General features: G+C 47.1%; 2 protein-coding genes across 4 annotated transcripts in view; one reads left to right on the forward strand and one right to left on the reverse strand.

Moving 5' to 3' along the window:
* Positions 1-21,200, forward strand: part of NAALADL1 (N-acetylated alpha-linked acidic dipeptidase like 1) — a 318,716-nt gene that overhangs the window by 276,058 nt on the left and 21,458 nt on the right. The window contains exons 1-2 of one of the 3 annotated variants that reach the window (XM_080985920.1): positions 15,511-15,622; positions 20,265-20,394. In XM_080985920.1, coding sequence (XP_080842046.1) covers positions 20,354-20,394 — 41 coding nt within the window. In that variant the 5' untranslated portion in view covers positions 15,511-15,622; positions 20,265-20,353. Of the gene's footprint in view, positions 1-15,498; positions 15,623-19,345; positions 20,395-21,200 lie in introns of those variants that run through there. The other 2 variants (XM_080985919.1, XM_080985921.1) reach the window with 2 other exon arrangements.
* On the reverse strand, positions 705-15,485 carry EEF1G (eukaryotic translation elongation factor 1 gamma). The gene is made up of 10 exons (XM_080985927.1): positions 15,329-15,485; positions 13,444-13,602; positions 12,120-12,183; positions 11,379-11,521; positions 10,147-10,290; positions 8,028-8,157; positions 6,196-6,382; positions 2,158-2,330; positions 1,918-2,042; positions 705-1,038 (listed from the first exon to the last, which is right to left on the reverse strand). Exons 1-10 carry the CDS (start codon positions 15,341-15,343, stop codon positions 880-882), a joined length of 1,299 nt encoding a protein of 432 aa, XP_080842053.1. The 5' UTR covers positions 15,344-15,485; the 3' UTR covers positions 705-879.

Raw genomic sequence — 21,200 nt, forward strand, 5'->3', positions numbered from 1 at the left:
TGCCTCCTGTGGCAGGGAGTTCCATAGTTTAAATACATGCTGCGTGAAGAAGCTCTTCCTTTTATCCATCCCTAATCTTCCAACATTCAGCTGCACTGGATGTCCCCAAGATCTAGTTCTGTTCCAGAAACAGATCTGTGTTTTTCCTTGCCTTCGGAAGGCCTTCCCTATGGAGACCCCCATCTCTTTATCCCTTAGGCACAAGGCAAACACATCTGTTTCCCCAGGGGTTAAAGAACTGCTCACGTAGGCATTCTTAAAATGCAAACCAGCTAGACTTTCCCCATCCTATTTAAATATAGTGATTTAATGATTCCATTTTTCTTATATTTAAAATTGTACATTGATTTCTCTCTGGCCCTCTTGAGTTTTGCAAGACGACTCAAAGGAGCAACAGGGCCTGCTCCCAACTTGTGCTAATGGACAAAAAGTAAAGCGAGAAACTTTCACTGGTTTCTGACCTTTCTCACACCCCAGGACAAATAAGGGGGCCCCTCTATCTGGCAGGCATATTCTAGGGGAGCTGGAAGCAGCCAGGGGCAAGGGCCATGCCGTGGGGCGTAGAAAGAGGCTGCCTTGTAAGCCAAACTACTATTTGTAACCCCCTTGAGGAGCAGAAAAGGAAATGTTGTCCCCTCCTCCTCCTCCTGGCACTGAGGCCTTCCACAGCCCCCCCCCCCCAAGCACAGACCGGACACTGAAGCTACTAGCACACTCGGGTTTTTAATTCGCGTCTTTGAATGTCACGACGTCTCTCCCTGCTGAGTTGTTTCTAACGGTGGCGGGAGCTCTCACCGCTCCTTCGGAGACTACGACGCCCTTCCTTAGGTCCATGGTTTTGGGAACAGTCCCGCCCCCCTCGCCAGCTCTCTGGCCGCATCATTTGAAGATCTTTCCCTGGTTGAAGGCTTTGCCGACGTGCTTGAACTCGCCCTCCCACAGGAAATACTCCTTCACCATCGTCTTGCACTCCTCGCTCTCTGGGTCCAGCTTCCGCCAAGTGTAGGATTCGTAATCTACCTGCCAGTCGGGGCTCAGCTGAAGGAGACACGGAGGGAGCAGAGTCAGGATGGGTGGGGGGGGGGAGAGAGAAATAAAGGGGCCGCCTCCCTCCCCGCTTCACCCGTTAACTGTAAGGGCAGCTCAGCCCCGGCTGCTGAAGCCCAAAGTAGAAATCACCTTTAAATATTTAAACACTGGCACTGAATCTTGTTAAGGCTGCTTCCGCCAACCTGGTGCCCTCCAAGTTGTTTCTGGACTACAACTCCCATCAGCCCCAGCAAGTATAACCCATATGTCAGGGTTGATTGAGTCGCAGTGCAAACTACCAGGGCGGCACCAGGTTGGCAAAAGATATTCTCCATCAGATCTGACCGTTGTGAACAGAAGTCAGTTTGCAATGGTATTCTGCTTTTCTTACGTATAATAAAAATGCTGCAGGGTCGTCACGCTGCAGTTTGCAGTTCCACCGGCTTGTGGCCAGGCAAACTACAATGTGGCAAGAGGCGGTGGGTGAGAGGCCCATGTCAGCTGTGGAGGGACAACCACAGTTGGCTGTTGCTAAGGTGTGCATAACCTCACTTTTTCTTACTTCCAGGTGTTGTTGGACTACAACTCCCAGCAGCCCCCAGCAAGCACAGGTTGGCAAAGGCTGCTGTAAAGTGTTCCTGGCATGGCTGCCCACTTGATCGATCTATCGTGGCTCCTTGCTTGTGGGAGAGCAACATAAATCTAGCCTAGGTGGGCCTGACTAAAGATCCAATGAGGAGCCACCTGTCTGAGCTGCAGTGAGAACGGCTAATGGCAATGTTGTGTTTCCCTGACCCTCCTGCAAGAGAAATAGCTAGGGAAGCCGTCAAGCTCAGATCTCCCAAGAGGTCCAGGTTCCTCACAGGCCTCCCCGAGGCATAAACTCACTGGAAAGGCTAGCTCCTGCCCACGGAAGACCCAGATGCCAGAGATGCAGCTGGCGTTGTTGGTGCCAAAGAGGATGACAGAAGCAAAGGCGTTCTTGCGCAGCTTGTCTAGGCGCTGGAACATGCCTGCCAGGAAAGAAAAGGGGGGACAAAGAGGTCACTTGACTGTCTGGCCCAGCTCAGAGGCCGCCAGCCCAGAAAACAATGGAGGTGGTGGCGACTGGGGTCACGGCAGGCTTACCTGTGATGAGGTTGCAACTCATGAAGGTCTGAGCGAGCTCCTCGGGGAAGCGATACTCTGCATACCAGATGGACCAACCCTCCTTGTCAAAATGCTCCCAGAAGTGGGGTATTGCCACCGTCAGGGTGTCCTCGTTGGAGTACTTCCTCTTGAACTCGTCCATGACGAAGGAGCTGAAGGGAAGAGGACAGGAAAGGGTCGTAGGGAGCTGCGTTACATCGGGTTGGACCAGGGGCGCATCTGGCTCAGTACTGCCTGCACTGGGTGGCAGCAGCTCTCCAGGGCTTCAGACAAGGGCCTCCCCCAGCAATACCTGGAGATGCAGGCAGGGACTGACCCTGGGGGGTTCTTCTGCACGCAGAGCACATGGTCAGGCACTGAGCCACAGCCCTTCCCTGAAGATGCCACTCAGCCTCTGCTGCACAGAGTGAACCTACTCTTGCTAAATTAAAGCGATGCTTTTAAGGCTTACTTCGATACCACAAAAGAAGGGGCCAAATGGAGTTTTAGGGGAGGGAATTCTACCTCTGTGTGTGTGCTGGCAGGGGACATCCAACTGAAAAAGCCCCATCTTTGGTTCTCTGACAACTTGACTTGCTTAACGACAAGCAACAGCAGGGTCTCTTGGGGCAGACCTCCAGGTCCAGGCAGGCCCACAGGCCTCCAAACAAACCCCATCCCAAAGCATTGGCGCTTCTGAAATGTTAGCAGCAGCACTCTGAAATGAGCCTGGAGATAAAGGAGCTAACTGATGCAAAATGCAGTTGAAATCCCAATAAGCAACCTGGTAGAGGAATTAAAAGCACCAGTCTCTAAAGGCAACTGTGCGTAGAGAGAACAGTAGTCAATCCATCATTCTGCACAAGAAGAATAGAGGGAGGGGCACAGGTGAGCAGCTGCTGTAGGAAAGGTGACTGCCCTAAAGTGGGAGACCAGAAGGCATGGCTGCTACCCTTGTTCGATAGACATTGCCAAGGCTTTTTCCAGAAAGTCGTCCACTTTTGTGTGTTCATCATGGGTTCGGGGGTGGGGGTCTCTTAGCCAAACAGGCAGAAATTCTGTAGAAGCCCACTGGGTGCTGGGTCCCAAAGATGCTGATCCCAAACAGCAGCCCACCCACATCCAAGTTCACACTCACTGCAGAAGGGAAAAGCCAGCTGAAAATCTAGAAAAACCTGTTTTCGGCGAGAAGGGAGGGATCGCGTGGATGAAAAACCAAACCAAAACTCAAGTGGTATTATGACCCATCTGCCTTCAGAATGACGAACGCTATTAATTACGCCTGATACAGAACACATGGGGTAGGGGAGGGGGGTTTCCAAAAACAAGTCAGCTACTGTTTAAGAGTATATTGGCTCAGAGGATGGTTTGTGTTGGTAACAGCTGCAGCGTTGCATCAGGGCCAATATTAGCGGTGTGATTCCTCTTGTAGAAACACACCATGCTCTGAATACAGCTCGGCAGGGGAACATGTTTTACATTGGGGGGGGGGGGAGAGTTGGCTGTCCCACCCAAGCCAAGACTGGGCAGGCCTCCTCTGCCAGAAGCTTGAGGGTGAACATACATTTGAACATAGAAGGCAGCCTTACACGGTCAAGACCATCTACGTCAGTAGCGTCTACACTGACTGGCAGCAGCTCTCCAGGATTTCAGCCAGGGAGTCTCTCCCGATCCTATCTGGAGGTGCTAGGGATTGAAGCTGGGACCTTCTGCACTCAAGGCAGGTGCTCTGCTTCTGAGCTACGGCCCTTCCCATCTTTCAGGGCCAAGCCAAACCCAGTTTTCTAACCCCAACTTGTTTTGCTTTTTCATGCATTAAAGTTTTGACACTTTCGCTTTACACTCTGCTGCCAGAGCTATTCGGTCTCCCAGCCATTCCAAGAGCTGTGGCTGACAGGAGTGTTGTAGCCCCAAACATCTGGAGGGCACCAGGTTGGCGAACCACCCAAGAAGCAAGGCTCCTTGCCGCCGCCCAGTGTTTCTTCCTCCCAAGCAGGGAATGTGGGCTCGGCCTGGCTGGGGCAAAGCACAAAAGGAGCCCTAGCACGTGGCAGGGCATGGGATGTGGGACAGCCAAAGCACAGCTATGGGCTGCCCCCTAGTGGGTGAACCAGGGGAGGGCGCCCATGTGATTTTTAACAACTGTGCAAGTTAAGCTTGTAATTTTAGGGGGCAGTTTATTTTCTTACAGCCGCTGTTAAGCCACTATTAAGCAACTGGGATTCAGAAACACTTGCTGTAGGGCGATTTACTTTCTGCCCACGTCTGGACTCCTAAGTGTCTAACAAGGGCAGCTAGGGAAACAAGGGAAGCTTGGGGAGTGGGGAGGCCAGGAGAGGATTCTGCCCTGGGCTGATCCTGTGCAAAGTTCTGAGCATATGCTTGCCCTCCAGTTCCACTGGATTTGCACCTGAAATGCAGCGGGCATATATACATATAGTGCAGCGGTGAGCCCATTTCAGTAATTTTTCTCCCTGAATGAGCAGATCTCCTAAGTTGTCTTTCATTTACTGCTTTTGGACAGAACTTGAGCTGCTGTGCTTGGCCAAGCCCCACATACAAAGGAGAGAAGCAAGTCCGTTTGCCAAGCCCTACAGTACCTTGCTCTTCTTCACAAGGTCCACTGTGTGGACCACCTGAAAATACTGCTGGCCAGGATCCTTCCCACAGAACCATCTACTATTAACTCAAGAGCCTGCTGCAGTTGAACAATCCTTTCCCAAGGCCAACAACTGTCCTGTGCATTATAAGGTACGTGGTTCGCACCCACAGCCTTTGAAACAGAAGGGAAGCATGCAGCAAGCTACACTCCCCCCTTTGGCTTGGAAAGCCATCCCTGCAGAGTTTTGGGGGGGGTCTTTGCCTGCACACTGCTCTCCCCCTGCCAGAGTTCTGGGGGACGGCTTGCATGCCTAGAACTGGGCCCTCACCACCTGGGAGGCAGCAGGGGGTCATTCAGGAAAGGGCACCTCAACCTTCCCCAACAGAGAACCTTCCCTATCCCATATCACTCCAAGCAAGCTGCACACAGAGAGCCTGTAAGGGCTGCACACCCTGGGATGCTGCCTGGCACTCCCTGCAAGTAATTGAGGGAGAGGTGGATGCTGAACAGAAGGCCTATGCCAATGGCAGCCAGCCCTGAATGTCTTCTGACACCACCCATAAAACAAGGGTCAGTCACCGGACTTAGGAACAGTCCAGGAACAAAAGCTTGGCTAGAACACAGCTTTTTTTTTTTTTTTTTTTTTTTAAGGAAAACTTCTAGACCTTATTTCAGAGGCAGAACCACTTGAACAATGCATGGGAAAATTTGAGGAGCCTCCAAAATGGCAGAATAAAACATCAAGTGGTTGGGAGAAGGGAGACCTGGTGCCTTGCACCACTCTGGGACTTCCCCATTATCACAAGCTGGGATTTTCTGGGGGAGGGGGGTTTAGGGTGGAAGGGACTCAGAACTGATTTGCTAAGTGGCCTCCAAGCTTGTACAACGCACGCCCCCCAATTCTCTGGCACTAGGGCTGAGCAATATATCAATATAGCATGCAAAAATGGTTTGAAGTACACATCATAAGAACTGTTTCATAATATTTCAGCTGGCAAAATATCACAAATCACAATGTGTGTAACGGCTAGGCGATATCTGGCTTTCAACATCAGGACAACTCACCAGCTAAACATTGCAATGTTATCACAAGCTAACCCTCTCAATATCACCTGCTAAACATTGCAATAGGAGTCTAAAACAGATAAATGACAATATTATCAATCATTACACACTCAGTTTCATCAGTAGTCAAGCCCCAAAGTAGTAGCAGTTGCCAGGACACTGTCCTGTTCGCCTCTGCATGGTTCCTTCCTTGTTTCAGATATTGTGATATATCAATATATAACAATGTTTAGCTAGTGATATATCGCAATACTGAAAACCAGTTATCGCCCAGTCCTATCTGGCACATGGACTTTTTCTAGTTATCCAGAAACAGAGGATTGTCCCAAGGCTTTCCCAATCCATCACTGCCACCCCGAGCAGAGCCTCACCTTTTGGGGAGGTGAGCAAAGGGGTCTTTGGATTTGGGCTCGGAGGCCAAGGCCTCATCGCACTCGTCCATCTCCTCCTCGGGCTCGGGCTTCTTCTCCTCTTTCTTCTCCGACTTCTTGTCCTCCCTGGGCTGCTTCTCCTTCTTGGGCACCTCCTTCTTGGGCTGGTTCTCGGCAAACTTCTTGGCTGCACAGAGAGGGAATAAGGAGGAAAATGTGTGGGGCGGGGGCAATGTCACATGTTGACCCCAGCCAATCATCTGGGAGTATGGGAAATGCAGTCCCAACATTTGGAGAGCCACAGGTTGGCCACACCCACGCCAAGCTACTTACTTCAAGAAGGGACTACTGCATTGCACTCAGTGTGGGGCTTCCCGCACACTCGATATGGAAAAGCTGCAGCTGGAACGCATGATTGCTGACAGGGGTGAGACCCTGTCTGCATGCACCTGGGCTCAAGGGACCTGCACTCATTGCCAGTATGCTACTGGGCCAAGGTGTTACTATTAGTATATGAAGCCCTGAACAACTTGGGACCGGTTTACCTGCGAGAGCACCTTACCCATATATGCCCACTCAGCCACCTGGATCTGCAAAACTGACACTGTTACGGGGGACACATAATGCCCATTTTGCACCCACAATTTGGAACTCCCTGCCTATTAACATCAGTCAGGCTTCTTTGAACTTTTTTCGGAAAGCAGCTAAATGCAGTCGTACCTTGGAAGTCTTGGCTCCCGAACAAATCAGCTCCCAAACGATCAAAACCTGGAAGTGAGTGTTCTGGTTTCTGAACGTTCTTCAAACCCTTCCCCTGTCTGATGGGGCTTCCACAGCTTCCGATTGGCTGCAGGTCTGGTTTCCAAACGTTTTGGAAGTTGGACTTCCTGAATGGATTCCGTTCGACTTCCAAGGTACGACTGTACCTTTTTGCTTAGGCAAACCTGCCTAGATACTTAGGTATCTGGAGTTTCACACTTACTGAAGATTTTAATTTTCAAATGCTTTAAATAGCTGTTTCTAACCGTTTCTACTGATAATTTTATTGCTTTATTATTTTCGTGAACTGCTCTTTGGGGGGGGGGGTTTCCTTAGCCATCAAGTGTTATAAAATTTTTAGGAAATAAATAAATAAAAATAAGCCAGCACATTGGTACGTACAAATGGCAACTCTGTTGTTAATTCCAAGCAATTTCTTTGGGTAGGCCGGTCATAAATTTGTGGCTGCCAAGCCAAACAGCACCAAGTTTTTCAAAAGCACCTTCTAGTTTTCTACTCTGCTCAAGACTTATTTTAATCTATTTCAGCAAGCAGATTTCATTAATTCCTAAGGCCGCAGAGGTGCCAAGTCAGCAGATCTGAAAAAGCATAAGGATGGAAGGTGGATTAATGGTTTAAGAAGCCAAGCTGGGTTGATTTGTCTAAGATCAGGTAGCTGAATCTGCAGATAACACTGGTGAGCTTTTTAAGAACAGTCACTTGTGATTAAGCATATGTTGCTGCCAGCAGAGAAACACAGTAAGGCAGACCATGCCCCTTCCTTGGGAGCAGAGTAAAGAGGGTCTTAGTTTCTGAACCACCCCACTTTCCAGAAGGAGGACAGATGGTATAGGGGAGAGATGTCATCTTTCTGCACCTGTGTCTCATTTCTATAGCACAAGGAACAGAACCAGAGAGGGCGAGGACTGCCCAATACAGGGCACCAGTTCTCACAGAGCACATTTCTTTAAATTTATAAATCACCACTTTTTAGCAAGGACAATTCACAAACTATTTAAAGGCATTTTTAAAAACAAAATATGAATTTAAGTAGAGGCCTCTAGTTCCCTTACCATCAAACTGTGCCATCTTCTCGCACAGCTTCACCTCTCCCAAGACAGCCTTGAACTGAGGCTGGTTTATGCAGGTCACAAACCAGCGGTTGACGTTTTCGTACGGCTGGCGGAAGGACGGCTCCAAAACCTGAAGACAGCAAGGGGAACCAGATTGAATGGCACATGCTCATCTCCCCCGCCGTTTGGTCTGGGCTAGGCAGGTTGCATAAGACCGTGACTTCTGGATTAAACACGAATGGTCTGCAGCTTGTGTGAACAAACCGTAGGCTTCACATGACAACAAGGAGGATCAGACATCACCTAGCCCAACCCTGTGTTCAATGAAAGATGCAACTACAAGCAGCGGTTCTCAACCTGTGGGTCCCCAGATGTTGTTGGACTACAACTCCCATCATCCCTGAGCTCTGGCCCTGCTAGCTAGGGGTGATGGGAGTTGTAGTCCAACAACATCTGGGGACTCACAGGTTGAGAAAGGCTGAACTACAGCATCCCTTACTTGTGGCCTCAGCCTTAGCTTAAACACCTCCAACAGAGAGCCCCCCTGAGGCAGACTCTGTCCCACTGATGTAGCTTTCCCCAACCTGCAGGTGACATCTGCTGCCCTGCCGTTTCCACCAACCTGTTCCAGTTCTGCCCTCTGGAGCAACAGAGAGACAGTTCTTCAGCTAAATGGAGATGGCTACCATGTCTCCCCTTCATTTCCATCAGTTTAAAGGTTAAAAGCTTTCACTTTTAAACCAGGGTGGATAAAAATCAATGTTTTTTAAATTAAAAAAAAAGATTGTTAAAATTTAAATTGGATTTTTAAAATAAAATGCTTTTGGAGGAAAAATCTTTCTAAAGATAGCTTTCTATTTAAGTTACATTATAGTCCAAAAGCTATTCATCAGGAAATAAGGATTTGTTTTAAGTTTTTCATGTGTGCTAAAACTCAGTCTAAGTTTTTTAAAAATTGTTTAACCACATCAGTTAACAAACATGGATACATATGCTATAATGTTATTGTTTTAGTTAAATAAATTATTTAAATTGTTATTAAGGAAATGATTTGTTTCCTCCTTCCAATAAAGCACAGCAGAAAAGTTGTTGAAATATAAACAGTTAACTTATTAAACCGCACAACAATTTCATAATTATCTATCTATGTGTTTCTAATAGTATAACCAAATCAGTAATTTTTGATATAACTGTAAAACTATTCTGAAAATTTATTTTTCCAAAAATGAAACCTTCATCTGGTTGTAAATATTAAGATGATACCAGCAAGAATGAGTCTTTCTGTTTTTAAAAAAATTGTATCAAGTCTTACTGACTAGTGATTTAAATCAAATCCACTCTGTTTTATACTAACCAGTTGCCCACTGCAGCCAACCTTGGGGAATTTGGTAGTCTGAGCCATGGTTTGGTTCAAATCAATCATGGTCAAACCACTGGTTGTGATCCCAACTTGTTTGAACAAACCATTGTTTTGGATAAAACAGGAACTTCTTGACAGTTTAAATGTGAAAGTAAAAGCCCTCCCCTCATGGCCATGCCAGAGAAAAGGGATGGTGGCAGAGAACTTGAGCCTTCCCACACCTAACAGAAGTAGGATTATGAAGGGAGATGTTTTACATATTGCATAAGGCTCTTCAAGTAACTCTTGAGCATAATCTGGGTTTTTCTTCTCTTGACATTTGAGTTCCATCACAGCAGACCCAACAGCCTGCTCCTTCCATGTTTTTCTACACTCTTTTCTATCCAAACTGCTCTTAACAGCCTCGTTTAAAGAACGCAACCTGCCAAACGGTGAGGATAGGACATTTCACCCCCGCAATCAGGTCTCGACCCGCCTCAGCTCTGCACTGCTTCTTCCGTGGTTACCCCTGGTTCAGAAGAGGTGCTGTTTCCAACCCTGCCGCCAGAGGACTCCTTGCCCTGGGCAACCCAGAGGGCAGAACTGCTAATCCGGCCCTCACAAGCTTCAATTACTCTCCAGAGTTGCAACTGGCCAGAGATGTGGAATCTTGCTGCCCCTCCCCAATACCTACTAGGAGCAAATAGCACAGGATATATGTTTACCACCATGCCCAGATGCTTCTGTCCCGTGCTCCTCGGCCAGCTCTCAGAAACTCACCTGCTTATAAAGCCAGAGAAGTGTGCAGACAATCGTGATGTCAGCCAGTGTGATACATTCCCCCACCAGGAACGTCCTGGTCTTCAAATGGGCATCGAGGAGGGCCAGAATCCGCTTCACTTCCTCCTTGGCATACTCTGTAGCCTGGAGAGAGAGAGGGATGCACAATTTAGAAAGAAATCCTGAAGGGACAGCAGAATCTGCTGCAGCCAAAACAACCCTGAATAAAAGATTGAGTTAGTGCACTCAGAAGACAACAAAAAGGATAAAAACCCTAGGAAAATAGACAGCCACCCCCGCTATACAAAAATCCACTGCAAAGTGCATTTAACATGAACCAATTAAATATGCAACTCTGAAATAAGATGGGGAGTGCATCTTCTATTTTTAAGTGCCTGTCCTGTCCCTCCAGCTCTAAACGGACAAAGAACACCTGCCTAGTGTTTAAGGACATGCGTAGCACATGTAAGACCCCTGAGTTCAATCCACAGCACCTCCAGTTTAAAAGACCTCTCAAGCAGAGGAGTCTAGCTTGCTAGTATGCACGACAGCTAAATGGGGCCTCTGGATTCAGGGGCAGTTTACCACCACTGAGTACCAGTTGTCAAGGGGAGGAGAAATAGCAGCAGGCTACTTGTGGGATTCAAAGAAGCCATCTGGCCTGCAGAACGTGTTGTGGCTCGATCAGGGCTAGCTAGAGAAATGGATATGTCAACAGGGCCTGTTGAGACACAGCCAACCTTCTGTGGCCCATGTCAATGGGTAGGTGGGGCATGCTGCCTGCCAATCACATGACAGTGCAAACTGGGGTTGCAAAGGAAGAATCGAGGGCGCAGTCTAAGTTGGCTCTGCCGTAAGAATTCAGTATTTTTTCTCCCCAATGTAGTACTTCTTCTTGTCACATCTGACACTTCCTTTGCAGCTGTGGCTTGAACTTTTTTGTTGCCTGACATAATATGACACCTGGCACAGGAAAGGTAGGGGTGGTCCAGGAGAACTACCCTTATAGCTGGGAAATAACTGGCCAGAAACCTCACAGAACTAGAGCAAGGGGAACCTGCAGGGGCCCTTGAGGTGCTGCTGGGATGCCAGTTTCCAGAAGCCCCAGCAGCCAGGGATGATGGGAGTTATTGTCCAGCAAAACCTGCAGGACCAGAGCCTTCCCAACGCTGCACCAGGTGAACCAATGGCCTGACTGTGCAAAGGCAGCTTCACCTACGTCCAGCACTCACCTGTTTGTTGTAATGCATGATACCCAGCGTGGGGAAGACCCACGTGCTGGCAGGAGGGACAATGTCGCTGTCCGCAAAGCTCACCCACTGGATGACCTGGGCAGCTGCCTCCTTGGTGGGTCCTCGCAGCTCCTCGTTACTGACTGGAGGAGGAAAGCAACTGTTACTGCAAGGGCAAAGACCCGTCTCCCCACCCCACAGCTACCTCTATCTTATCCATCAGACTCTTGTTCTGCCTTTCTGTGCATTTCCCCCAAGGCAAAGATTAAAACCACAAATTGTGATAAAAAACAAACAAACTATAATAGCCAGGATAAAGTAAATCAGAAACAAAACAACCAGAGGAGTTTTAAACTCAGCTTCCGAAAGTCAAACAAAAGATGTTGACCTGCCTGCAAAAGGATGACCTGGGGGAAGGAGGGTCATAAGGGCCTCACAAGGACAGCCTCTAGGCTGCTGTGTTCAGAATCTCATCTGTAGTTCTTAAGAAAGCAGGTGAGGCATTTGGAAGAGTGAGCAAGTGCAAAACTCAGGACAGCGAGGGAAGGTGGCATTACAAGAACTGGCAGTTGCCCCAGGCCACCCACAGTTCCCTTGCACCTGCCGCTAGCAGTCAAGCAACCTCAAACCTTCTGCCTTGCACAGGAGCCCGCAACTAAGGAATTCTTGGTTCAATGCCCACAAACCCTGCTCCCACTTTCTGTTAAGTTATCAGAAGCAGACAGAGGTGACTGGGGTTACCGTAGTGTGCAATGGCATTGCTCTCAAACACGCAGAATCCATCGTCCCCTTCAAAGGCTGGAACCTATGGAAGAAAAACAGCCTCTCTCAAGCCATGCAAAGGTCCCATTTGAAGCACCCACAACGCTGGGAAGCCAGCTAGTGCCCCCCTGCCAAGACCAATTCAACCCCACTCTTGGATGCTTGCAAAATACACATAAAATTATAGCTTGAAATTTGACATCACTACTGCATGTAGAAATCAATGCACAGCACTCCAAAAGTGGTACAATGGCAATACCAAATCCGGATTGTACAAATGGCCCCGTTTGTAACCAGAAGTCAAGAGGTGGGGCTACCTTGCTGCAGGTGCGAGGCTGAATACTTCCCTATTACAAAAACACAACTCCTTGCATATAAGAAAACAAGCATGTTTGGGAGAGTTCAGCCCAACCTTTTCAACACGCAGTTTCTCCCAGCCCTGCGAGACTTTCAGGACTGTGACTCCTCACCCAGAACAGAGTGGCAGCTCTTGAGGATTGTGCCAAACCAACATTTGGGTGTAACAATATTCTCTACATGACTATATAAACACTGTAGTAAATGTATTTACTATATAGGCCCAAATATAAGCCGTACCCGAATATAAGCCACACCTTTAAAATTTGGCGGCTTGGAGGAGGCGGACGGGCGCCATTGTCCTGCACTCCCAACGGCCATCATGGGCAGCTGTTTCAGCAGCGATATCGTATGGTCACGAATATAAGCTGCACTTTAACTTTTCAGTCAGAATTTGGAAAAAAAAGTGTTGCTTATATTCAGGCCAATACAGTATATAAATACTACACTTGCCGAGTTGTCATATGTAAGGAGGAATTCCCTGCAGACCAAGTGCCCACAGGACACAGTGTGTTTCTCAGGCTCACAGTAATTTGTAGAAACTTTTGCCAACTTATTTACAGAATATACATTTTAGAACATAATGAAGAGCTTGTTGGGTCCATCTGGCCCAGCATCCTGTTCTTATAATGGCCAACCAGATGCCTCTTACGGGAAGCCCTCAAGCAGTTCCTGAGTACAAGAGCCCTCTCCCCTCCTGTGGTTTCCTGCACCTGGCATTCAGAAGCATTGCTGTCTCTGACTGTGAAGGCAGTTTTGATGTAGGGATGCTGATGTTTTTACCAGGCATATCTAGAAAACCTTTGCCACTATGCACAGTCACCTCCTGGCAAACTGGGAACAAGCCAAGGTGACCCAGCAGGCTCATAGGCAGCTCCCCTTTCACCAACTCTCAGCAAGGAGAGGCAGCTGGAAGACATCAGCTCAAGTGGGGCCAGTCACTCACCTTGCCAGCTGGGAATTTCTTCAGGAACTCCGGGGTCTTGTTGGTCTGGCCAAAGTGGAACTGTGGTGGGGTGGAGAGGACCTTGATCTTGGCGCCACTGTACTGGGCAGCTATGAGGGCTTTGAACGCCCTCCAGTTCTCGGGGTAGGTGTAAAGAGTCTGCAAAAGAAAGGATCAGTGTAAGACACAATGCAGAACAGAGCTTTGATATGCAAGAGAAGATTCCTAGCTTCTGCTCTCTGGAAACGCCCCCCCCCAATATATTTTCAAGTGGAGCTATTTTAGAACCAGAGATTTAATGGCTTACAGTTGACCGTACGAGATCTTACGGTTGTAGTATCCTACACTGCCATCATACCTCATCATTTCCTGCCTTGAGTCACTGCAACTCTGACACTGCAGTACTGTAGGAAATCTTGAGCTTACCACACCCGCAGCATAATGCTATCTCATCACTATGAACTAGAAACCTCAGCAGCCTTCTATTCTTGTATGCACCCTCCCCACTGCCCATATAAACTACTTCCTAGACACTCACTCCACCACAGAGCCACACCCACCAATGAGCAGCCTCCAGGGTCTCCAAAAGGTTGCACTGCAGCCTGCTTTTCCATCAGCCTAGTCTCCCCCTCACAAAAACCCACTCCAACTATACAGGAAGCAGCCTTATAAACTCAAGTTACTGCTTTATCTAACTCTGCTACACTGACTGGCAGCTAATCCCCAGGATCTCATCCAGGGGTCTTTCCCAGCCAAACCTGCAGGTGCTGAGGATTGAACCTGCAACCTTTTGTATGCGAAGATGAACTACCCCTGAAGTACGCCCCTTAACTCAGCGCCAAGCAGGCTACCCACCTTCTCCTGTATCCCACTCTGCACTCAAGACTTCTGCCCCACAAGCCCCCACTCCCATTTCACAAGCCATTTCCCACCGCTCCCCAGGAGTGCAACAAGACACCAGGCCCACCTCTCCTGTGAAACACCTATTCAAGGCCTCAGACCAGATATAGATTTAATCCAGCTTTCTTTTCCCACCACCAGACAGCCAGAAGCAACAGTCTCCCTTCTTCAGCACAGACTGCTGCTAAACATGGAGGTTTCACTGCCTCACCATGGCTAAGAATCCCTGAGCTATTACTCTTTAGGTTGTCTAAAGAGTCGCACTAGTTTACATTTCTCAGCAGCAGCCAGGGATGACCCCAGGAAACGCCAGAAAACCAACAGTCCCCATCCTACTTGTTCGCTCTCCAAATCGCCTGCTATTCTGTAGTAGACTGCCCCTACACACAGAGGATCAATGGCAGGCAGAACCATGATTCCAGCACACATGGAGTCCCTTTATTACTTCTGCACCCCATAAATAAGAAACAGCATGGAAACATTACCAATGCCTTTACAAACACACCAGGGGCATTAATTTATGGGGAAGGGCCGCAGCTTGGTGTAAGAGAATCTGCCTTGCATGCAGATCAATCCCAGCATCTCCAGTTAGGGCTGGGAGAGACCAGACTGATACGCTGGAGAGCCACTACTGCCAGTCAGTGTAAGCAATACTGAGCTAGATATACCAATGGCCTTCCCACGGCGAGGTTCATAAATCCCCCATATGACTCCCTGGCACAGTCTAGCCACCCCAATGAAGCAGCCTGAACCGAATGACATTAGAATTGGGGAGGGGAGGAAAGAAAGTATCCCTGACACTCCCACCTCGGCCCTTCCTGCCCCTCTCCTCCTACCCCAACCGCCTCTCCCCAGCAATATCCCCCCCAAAACAACTGGCTAGGGTCATTTTTTCTAAGTGCCCCACTCCGAGCGCCCAAATGCTGCCCCCAAAATCGGATGCAAACGGATTGCGAGGGGCCCCCAGGTGTAAACGCAAGCTCACCCCGGCCGCCGCCATCTTAGCGAGGAAAGGAAAAGGAGGAGCTTCGCGCGAGGCGGCCGTAAAGCGAGTCGGAACGCGGCCTATCCAGCGAGCGCGACGACAAGGCCCCGCACGCCCCGCCCCCTCTCTCTTATAGTGCGTCACTGGAGAGGGGCGGAGCCTCCTGGTAACAATGCTGGAAGGTATGGACGGCGCCACGTGGGAGGGGGCGGCGACAGCTAGAGCACTGAGATAAGAAAAGTAGAAGATGCTTCACTGGCTGGATAGGTTATTTCCTGGTTCCCATTCTTGAAAGTGAGAGTTGCCTTATCGAAATTCATGTGGGGAAATCCAATACTGTATGTTGACGTGGTTGTGATTTAGTAATTGAGCATATCTACACTCAAACGGACGGTATAATAATAATCAGTGTTTTTTTCTGGGGGGACGCAGGGGTATTGTTGTTGTTTAGTCGTTTAGTCGTGTCCGACTCTTCGTGACCCCGTGGACCAGAGCACGCCAGGCACTCCTGTCTTCCACTGCCTCCCGCAGTTTGGTCAAACTCATGCTGGTAGCTTCGAGAACACTGTCCAACCATCTCGTCCTCTTCTCCTTGTGCCCTCCATCTTTCCCAACATCAGGGTCTTTTCCAGGGAGTCTTCTCTTCTCATGAGGTGGCCAAAGTATTGGAGCCTCAGCTTCAGGATCTGTCCTTCCAGTGAGCACTCAGGGCTGATTTACTTAAGTATGGAGAGGTTTGATCTTGCAGTCCATGGGACTCTCAAGAGTCTCCTCCAGCACCAGAATTCAAAAGCATCAGTTCTTCGGCGATCAGCCTTCTTTATGGTCCAGTTCTCACTTCCGTACATCACTACTGGGAAAACCAAATCTTTAACTATACGGACCTTTGTTGGCAAGGTGATGTCTCTGCTTTTTAAGATGTTGTCTAGGTTTTTTATTGTTTTTCTCTCCTCTTGGTAATTGGTAGCAATAACAGATAAACGGTGCAATAAGGAAATGAAGAATTTAAAATATATGGAAGTCGATGGAACCTCAAGAAGATGATGACAAAATGCAACAAACCTGTATAATTTTGTGTTATCTAGAAATAATTTTTAGGGACGCGGGTGGCGCTGTGGTCTAAACCACTGAGCCTAGGGCTTGCCGATCAGAAGATCAGCGGTTTGGAAAGTTAAATATTTGGGGATCAACTTGACAGCAAAAAATGGGAACTTATTTAAAGATAACTATGAAAAATGTTGGGCTGAAGTGAAAAAAGATTTAGAAATTTGGTCAAATTTGAAGCTTTCACTGCTGGGCCGTATTGCAGCGGTTAAAATGAATGTATTGCCTAGAATGTTGTTTTTGTTTCAAACATTGCAAATTGTGGACAAAATGGACTGTTTCAAGAGGTGGCAGAGAGATATTTCTAGATTTGTCTGGCAGGGCAAGAAGCCCAGAATAAAATTTAAAATACTAACGGATGTAAGGGAAGGAGGTGGATTTGCCCTGCCAGACCTCAAACTTTATTATGAATCAGCAGCTTTTTGCTGGTTGAAAGAATGGCTGCTTCTTGAAAACACTGACATTTTGGATTTGGAAGGTTTTAACAATGTATTTGGATGGCATGCATATCTGTGGTATGATAAGGTCAAAGCACATAAAGCATTTCATAGAATCATAGAGTTGGAAGAGACCACAAGGGCCATCGAGTCCAACCCCCTGCCAAGCAGGAAACACCATCAGAGCACTCCTGACATATGGTTGTCAAGCCTCTGCTTAAAGACCTCCAAAGAAGGAGACTCCACCACACTCCTTGGCAGCAAATTCCACTGTCGAACAGCTCTTACTGTCAGGAAGTTCTTCCTAATGTTTAGGTGGAATCTTCTTTCTTGTAGTTTGGATCCATTGCTCCGTGTCCGCTTCTCTGGAGCAGCAGAAAACAACCTTTCTCCCTCCTCTATGTGACATCCTTTTATATATTTGAACATGGCTATCATATCACCCCTTAACCTCCTCTTCTCCAGGCTAAACATGCCCAGCTCCTTTAGCCGTTCCTCATAAGTCATCGTTTCCAGGCCTTTGACCATTTTGGTTGCCCTCCTCTGGACACGTTCCAGTTTGTCAATGTCCTTCTTGAACTATGGTGCCCAGAACTGGACACAGTACTCCAGGTGAGGTCTGACCAGAGCAGAATACAGTGGCACTATTACATTTAAAAACCATATTGTCAGGAAAGCATTGTTTAATGTTTGGATAAGATATAAGGATTTATTGGAAAATAAAACTCCAAGGTGGCTGTCACCGATGGAAGCGAAAGCCTTGAAAAAGCTCAATGTGGAGGTCAAATGGCCGAAATATTGGGAAATTTTGGAACAAGATGGAGATAGATTGAAATTGCAGAGTTTTGAAAAACTAAGAAACAAAGTGCGAGACTGGCTTCATTATTATCAGATAATGGAGGCATACAATTTGGACAAGAAAATCGGCTTCCAGGTGGAAAAATCAAAATTAGAAACAGAATTGTTAGAACCCAAAACTAAGATTTTGTCAAAGATGTATAACTTGCTGTTGAAATGGAATACTCAGGATGAAATGGTGAAATCTGCTATGATTAAATGGGCACAAGACGTTGGGCATAATATTATGTTTGCTGACTGGGAACAGTTGTGGACCACAGGTATGAAATTTACGGCATGTAATGCCTTAAGAGAAAATATTATGAAAATGATATACAGGTGGTACATAACCCCAGTCAAGCTTGCAAAAATCTACCATTTGCCTGATAATAAATGTTGGAAATGTAAAGAAACTGAAGGTACATTTTTTCACCTTTGGTGGACGTGCCCAAAGATTAAGGCTTTCTGGGAGATGATATATAATGAACTAAAAAAGGTATTTAAATATACCTTCTTGAAGAAACCAGAGGCCTTTCTCCTGGGCATAGTCGGCCAATCGGTGTTAAAAAAGGACAGAACTTTCTTTATGTATGCTACAACAGCAGCAAGAATACTCATTGCAAAGCATTGGAAGACACAAGATCTACCCACACTGGAGGAATGGCAGATGAAAATGATGGACTACATGGAATTGGCAGAAATGACTGGCAGAATCCGTGACCAGGGAGAAGAGTCGGTGGAAGAAGATTGGAAGAAATTTAAAGACTATTTACAGAAATATTGCAAAATTAATGAATGTTAGAATGATGTTGGATTGAAGTTAAGTGGTTTCTAGCTGTACAGGTACAAAAGAATATGGAAAAATTGGTTTTTAATATGTAAAAATTTAAAGTTATAATATATCAAGATTAAAGATTAGGATTAAAAAGGAGGGAAAGGAATTGTTGGATTAACAAATTTAATTGGAATACAAAAGAGGGAGGTATGAGGAGGTCCGGGAAACAAGTAAATGTAAAAGAAGTGAGGATAAGATGGAATTGTTTTTAACTGTTTTTTCATTTTTTCTACTTTGTATTTTTCCTTTTCATTGTTAATTTTTTTTTCTAATGTGATTTTTTTTTCATTTGAAACTTTAATAAATATTATTTAAAAAAAAAGAGAGAGAAGGTCAGCGGTTTGAATCCCCGCAATGGGGTGAGCTCCCGTTGCTCGGTCCCAGCTCCTGCCAACCTAGCAGTTCAGAAGCACCCCAAAAAGTGCAAGTAGATAAATAGGTACCACTCCGGCGGGAAGGTAAACAGCATTTCCGTGCGCTGCTCTGGTTTTGCCAGAAGCGGCTTACTCATGCTGGCCACATGTCCCGGAAAAACTGTCTGTGGACAAACATCAGCTCCCTCGGCCAGGAAAGCAAGATGAGCACCGCAACCCCAGAGTTGTTTGTGACTGGCCTTAACTGTCAGGGGTCCTTTACCTTTTTTTAAAGAAATAATTTTATTTTGGATTCAATGTTACTTTGTGTTAAGTTCAATAAAGCAGGAGAGGGGAGAGAGTCATTTAAAACCTTTTAAAAGCTGAGCTGCCCTACACTAGAGCTGACGATCTTTGCTGCTTACTTGTGGGCAAACCGGAACAACTATAGCATGGGTAGGCAAACTAAGGCCTCGGGCCGGATCCGGCCCAATCGCCTTCTAAATCCAGCCTGCGGACGGTCCAGGAATCAGCATGTTTTTACATGAGCAGAATGTGTGCTTTTCTTTAAAATGCATCTCTGGGTTATTTGTGGGGCATAGGAATTCATTCATTTTTCCCCCTTCAAAATATACTCTGCCCCCCCCACAAGGTCTGAGGGACAGAGGACCGGCCCCTTTCTGAAAAAGTTTGCTGACCCCTGGACTATAGTGTCTAGGCTAGGATTAGTCCAGTTTTAGAGCCACAGAGCTCTGCTTAAGTTTGAATTCTGTTTTTACCCACCTGCTTTTTCTCTACCTCTTTCTTTTAAAAAAATAAAGTTTATTAATTTGGCATGTGCGTGATTGCCAGCCTCAGGGTTTTAGAATCCTCATGTGCTTAGAGGCTTTGAGTTCATGCTTCTGGAAGTTAGGATCAGGATTTTTAGAGACCTGCAAGGTCTCTCGAGGTGTGGATGATAATCGGGGAGCGCAGGCTGCCTTTGCACTCTTGAGTAAATAACTGGGAAACACAGGAAGTGTTGGTCTTAGAGTTCCTGGGTTTTAGGAAGTTTAGTGTAGGTTTGCCAGGGAACAATTCTTTATAACCCAGCTGTTCAAAGGGCACTCTGGCTCGGAGAAAATACCCTATCGCCCCATCATCAAACAGGGATAAAGACCTAGCAGAGCACTGGCCAAAGTGTCAGGAGGCAGCTCAGGAGGAATGGAATTCTCAACAGGGGCTTGGCTCTGTCCTTGAGGCCACACAGCCACCAGTTTCATTCTTCCTCTGGTGCTGAGGAGGCATGGCTGGGTGTGGAGTGCCCTGGCAGTACATTCTTGGGGGTGCGCTCTCCGGAGCCCTGCTGCTTACCGCTGGGATCTTGTTAGGGCACTATGCGATCTACAAAGAACCCCAAACCCCGGAGTGGCTTCACAGCCTCTCTAGAGACCTGGACCCAGCTCTGCTCGAAGACTTCATGAACCAGGTGGAAGCCGCACGCATTGGACAGAACCTCAAGTAAGGCTGGCGGAGGAAGAGGCAATGTTTTAAAGTTCTCTCTTTGTTCTGGGAGAAATGGGATTTCTTCTCAGGTCAAAGAGTCTAATGGAATGCCTGTACCTATGCATTCTCTCTAAAGATAGATAGATAGATAGATAGATAGATAGATAGATAGATAGATGTATTATGGCTTCTGTGGATTAGAGTCCACTTCACCATCTGAGGGGTGAAGTGTGCCAGGGTGCCAGTCTTAAATGGGGCATTCTGGGATCCAAACAGAAAGATGTCCTACTTAAAACAGGACAGTTGCAGGGTATGGAATGGGAGCTAAAACAAATTAAGCTGAGGTGTGTACATGCTCACATAGCACATGGTTATAATCAGCTACTGAATTCAGAGGGCTTGCAAACATAGGGGAACATCAGGTGAAGGCATCCCCACATATGTCTGGATTTTCCCAGACATTACCAGGATTTCAAAGGCAGAAATGACATCCAGGGGTAATTTCTAAAATGTGGCGCTTTGTCCTGGATCTTAGGCAAGTCAATTGAAAAATCACAGTTGTTGGGTGTGTTTTTTTTGCGCTTTTGTGAAAAAAGCTCAACGATTTTGGGGGTTTCCTAAATAAAGCTCAACCATTTTGCTGGTTTCCTTTAGAAAAGCTCAAAAATTTGGAGGTCTTCCTAAAAAAAAAACACTCAACAACTTTCAGGGTGTCCTGGTTTTTACTTTTTGAAATATGGGAGCCCTATCTAGGGTGTGTGCAGCAAGGGCAACTTGAAATATAGTAGGGGAAATGACCTTACTGTGTCACTTCAAACTGC

Source organism: Podarcis pityusensis (assembly GCF_964106645.2).
Source record: "Podarcis pityusensis genome assembly, chromosome: 16".
NCBI classification, from domain to species: Eukaryota; Metazoa; Chordata; class Lepidosauria; order Squamata; family Lacertidae; genus Podarcis; species Podarcis pityusensis.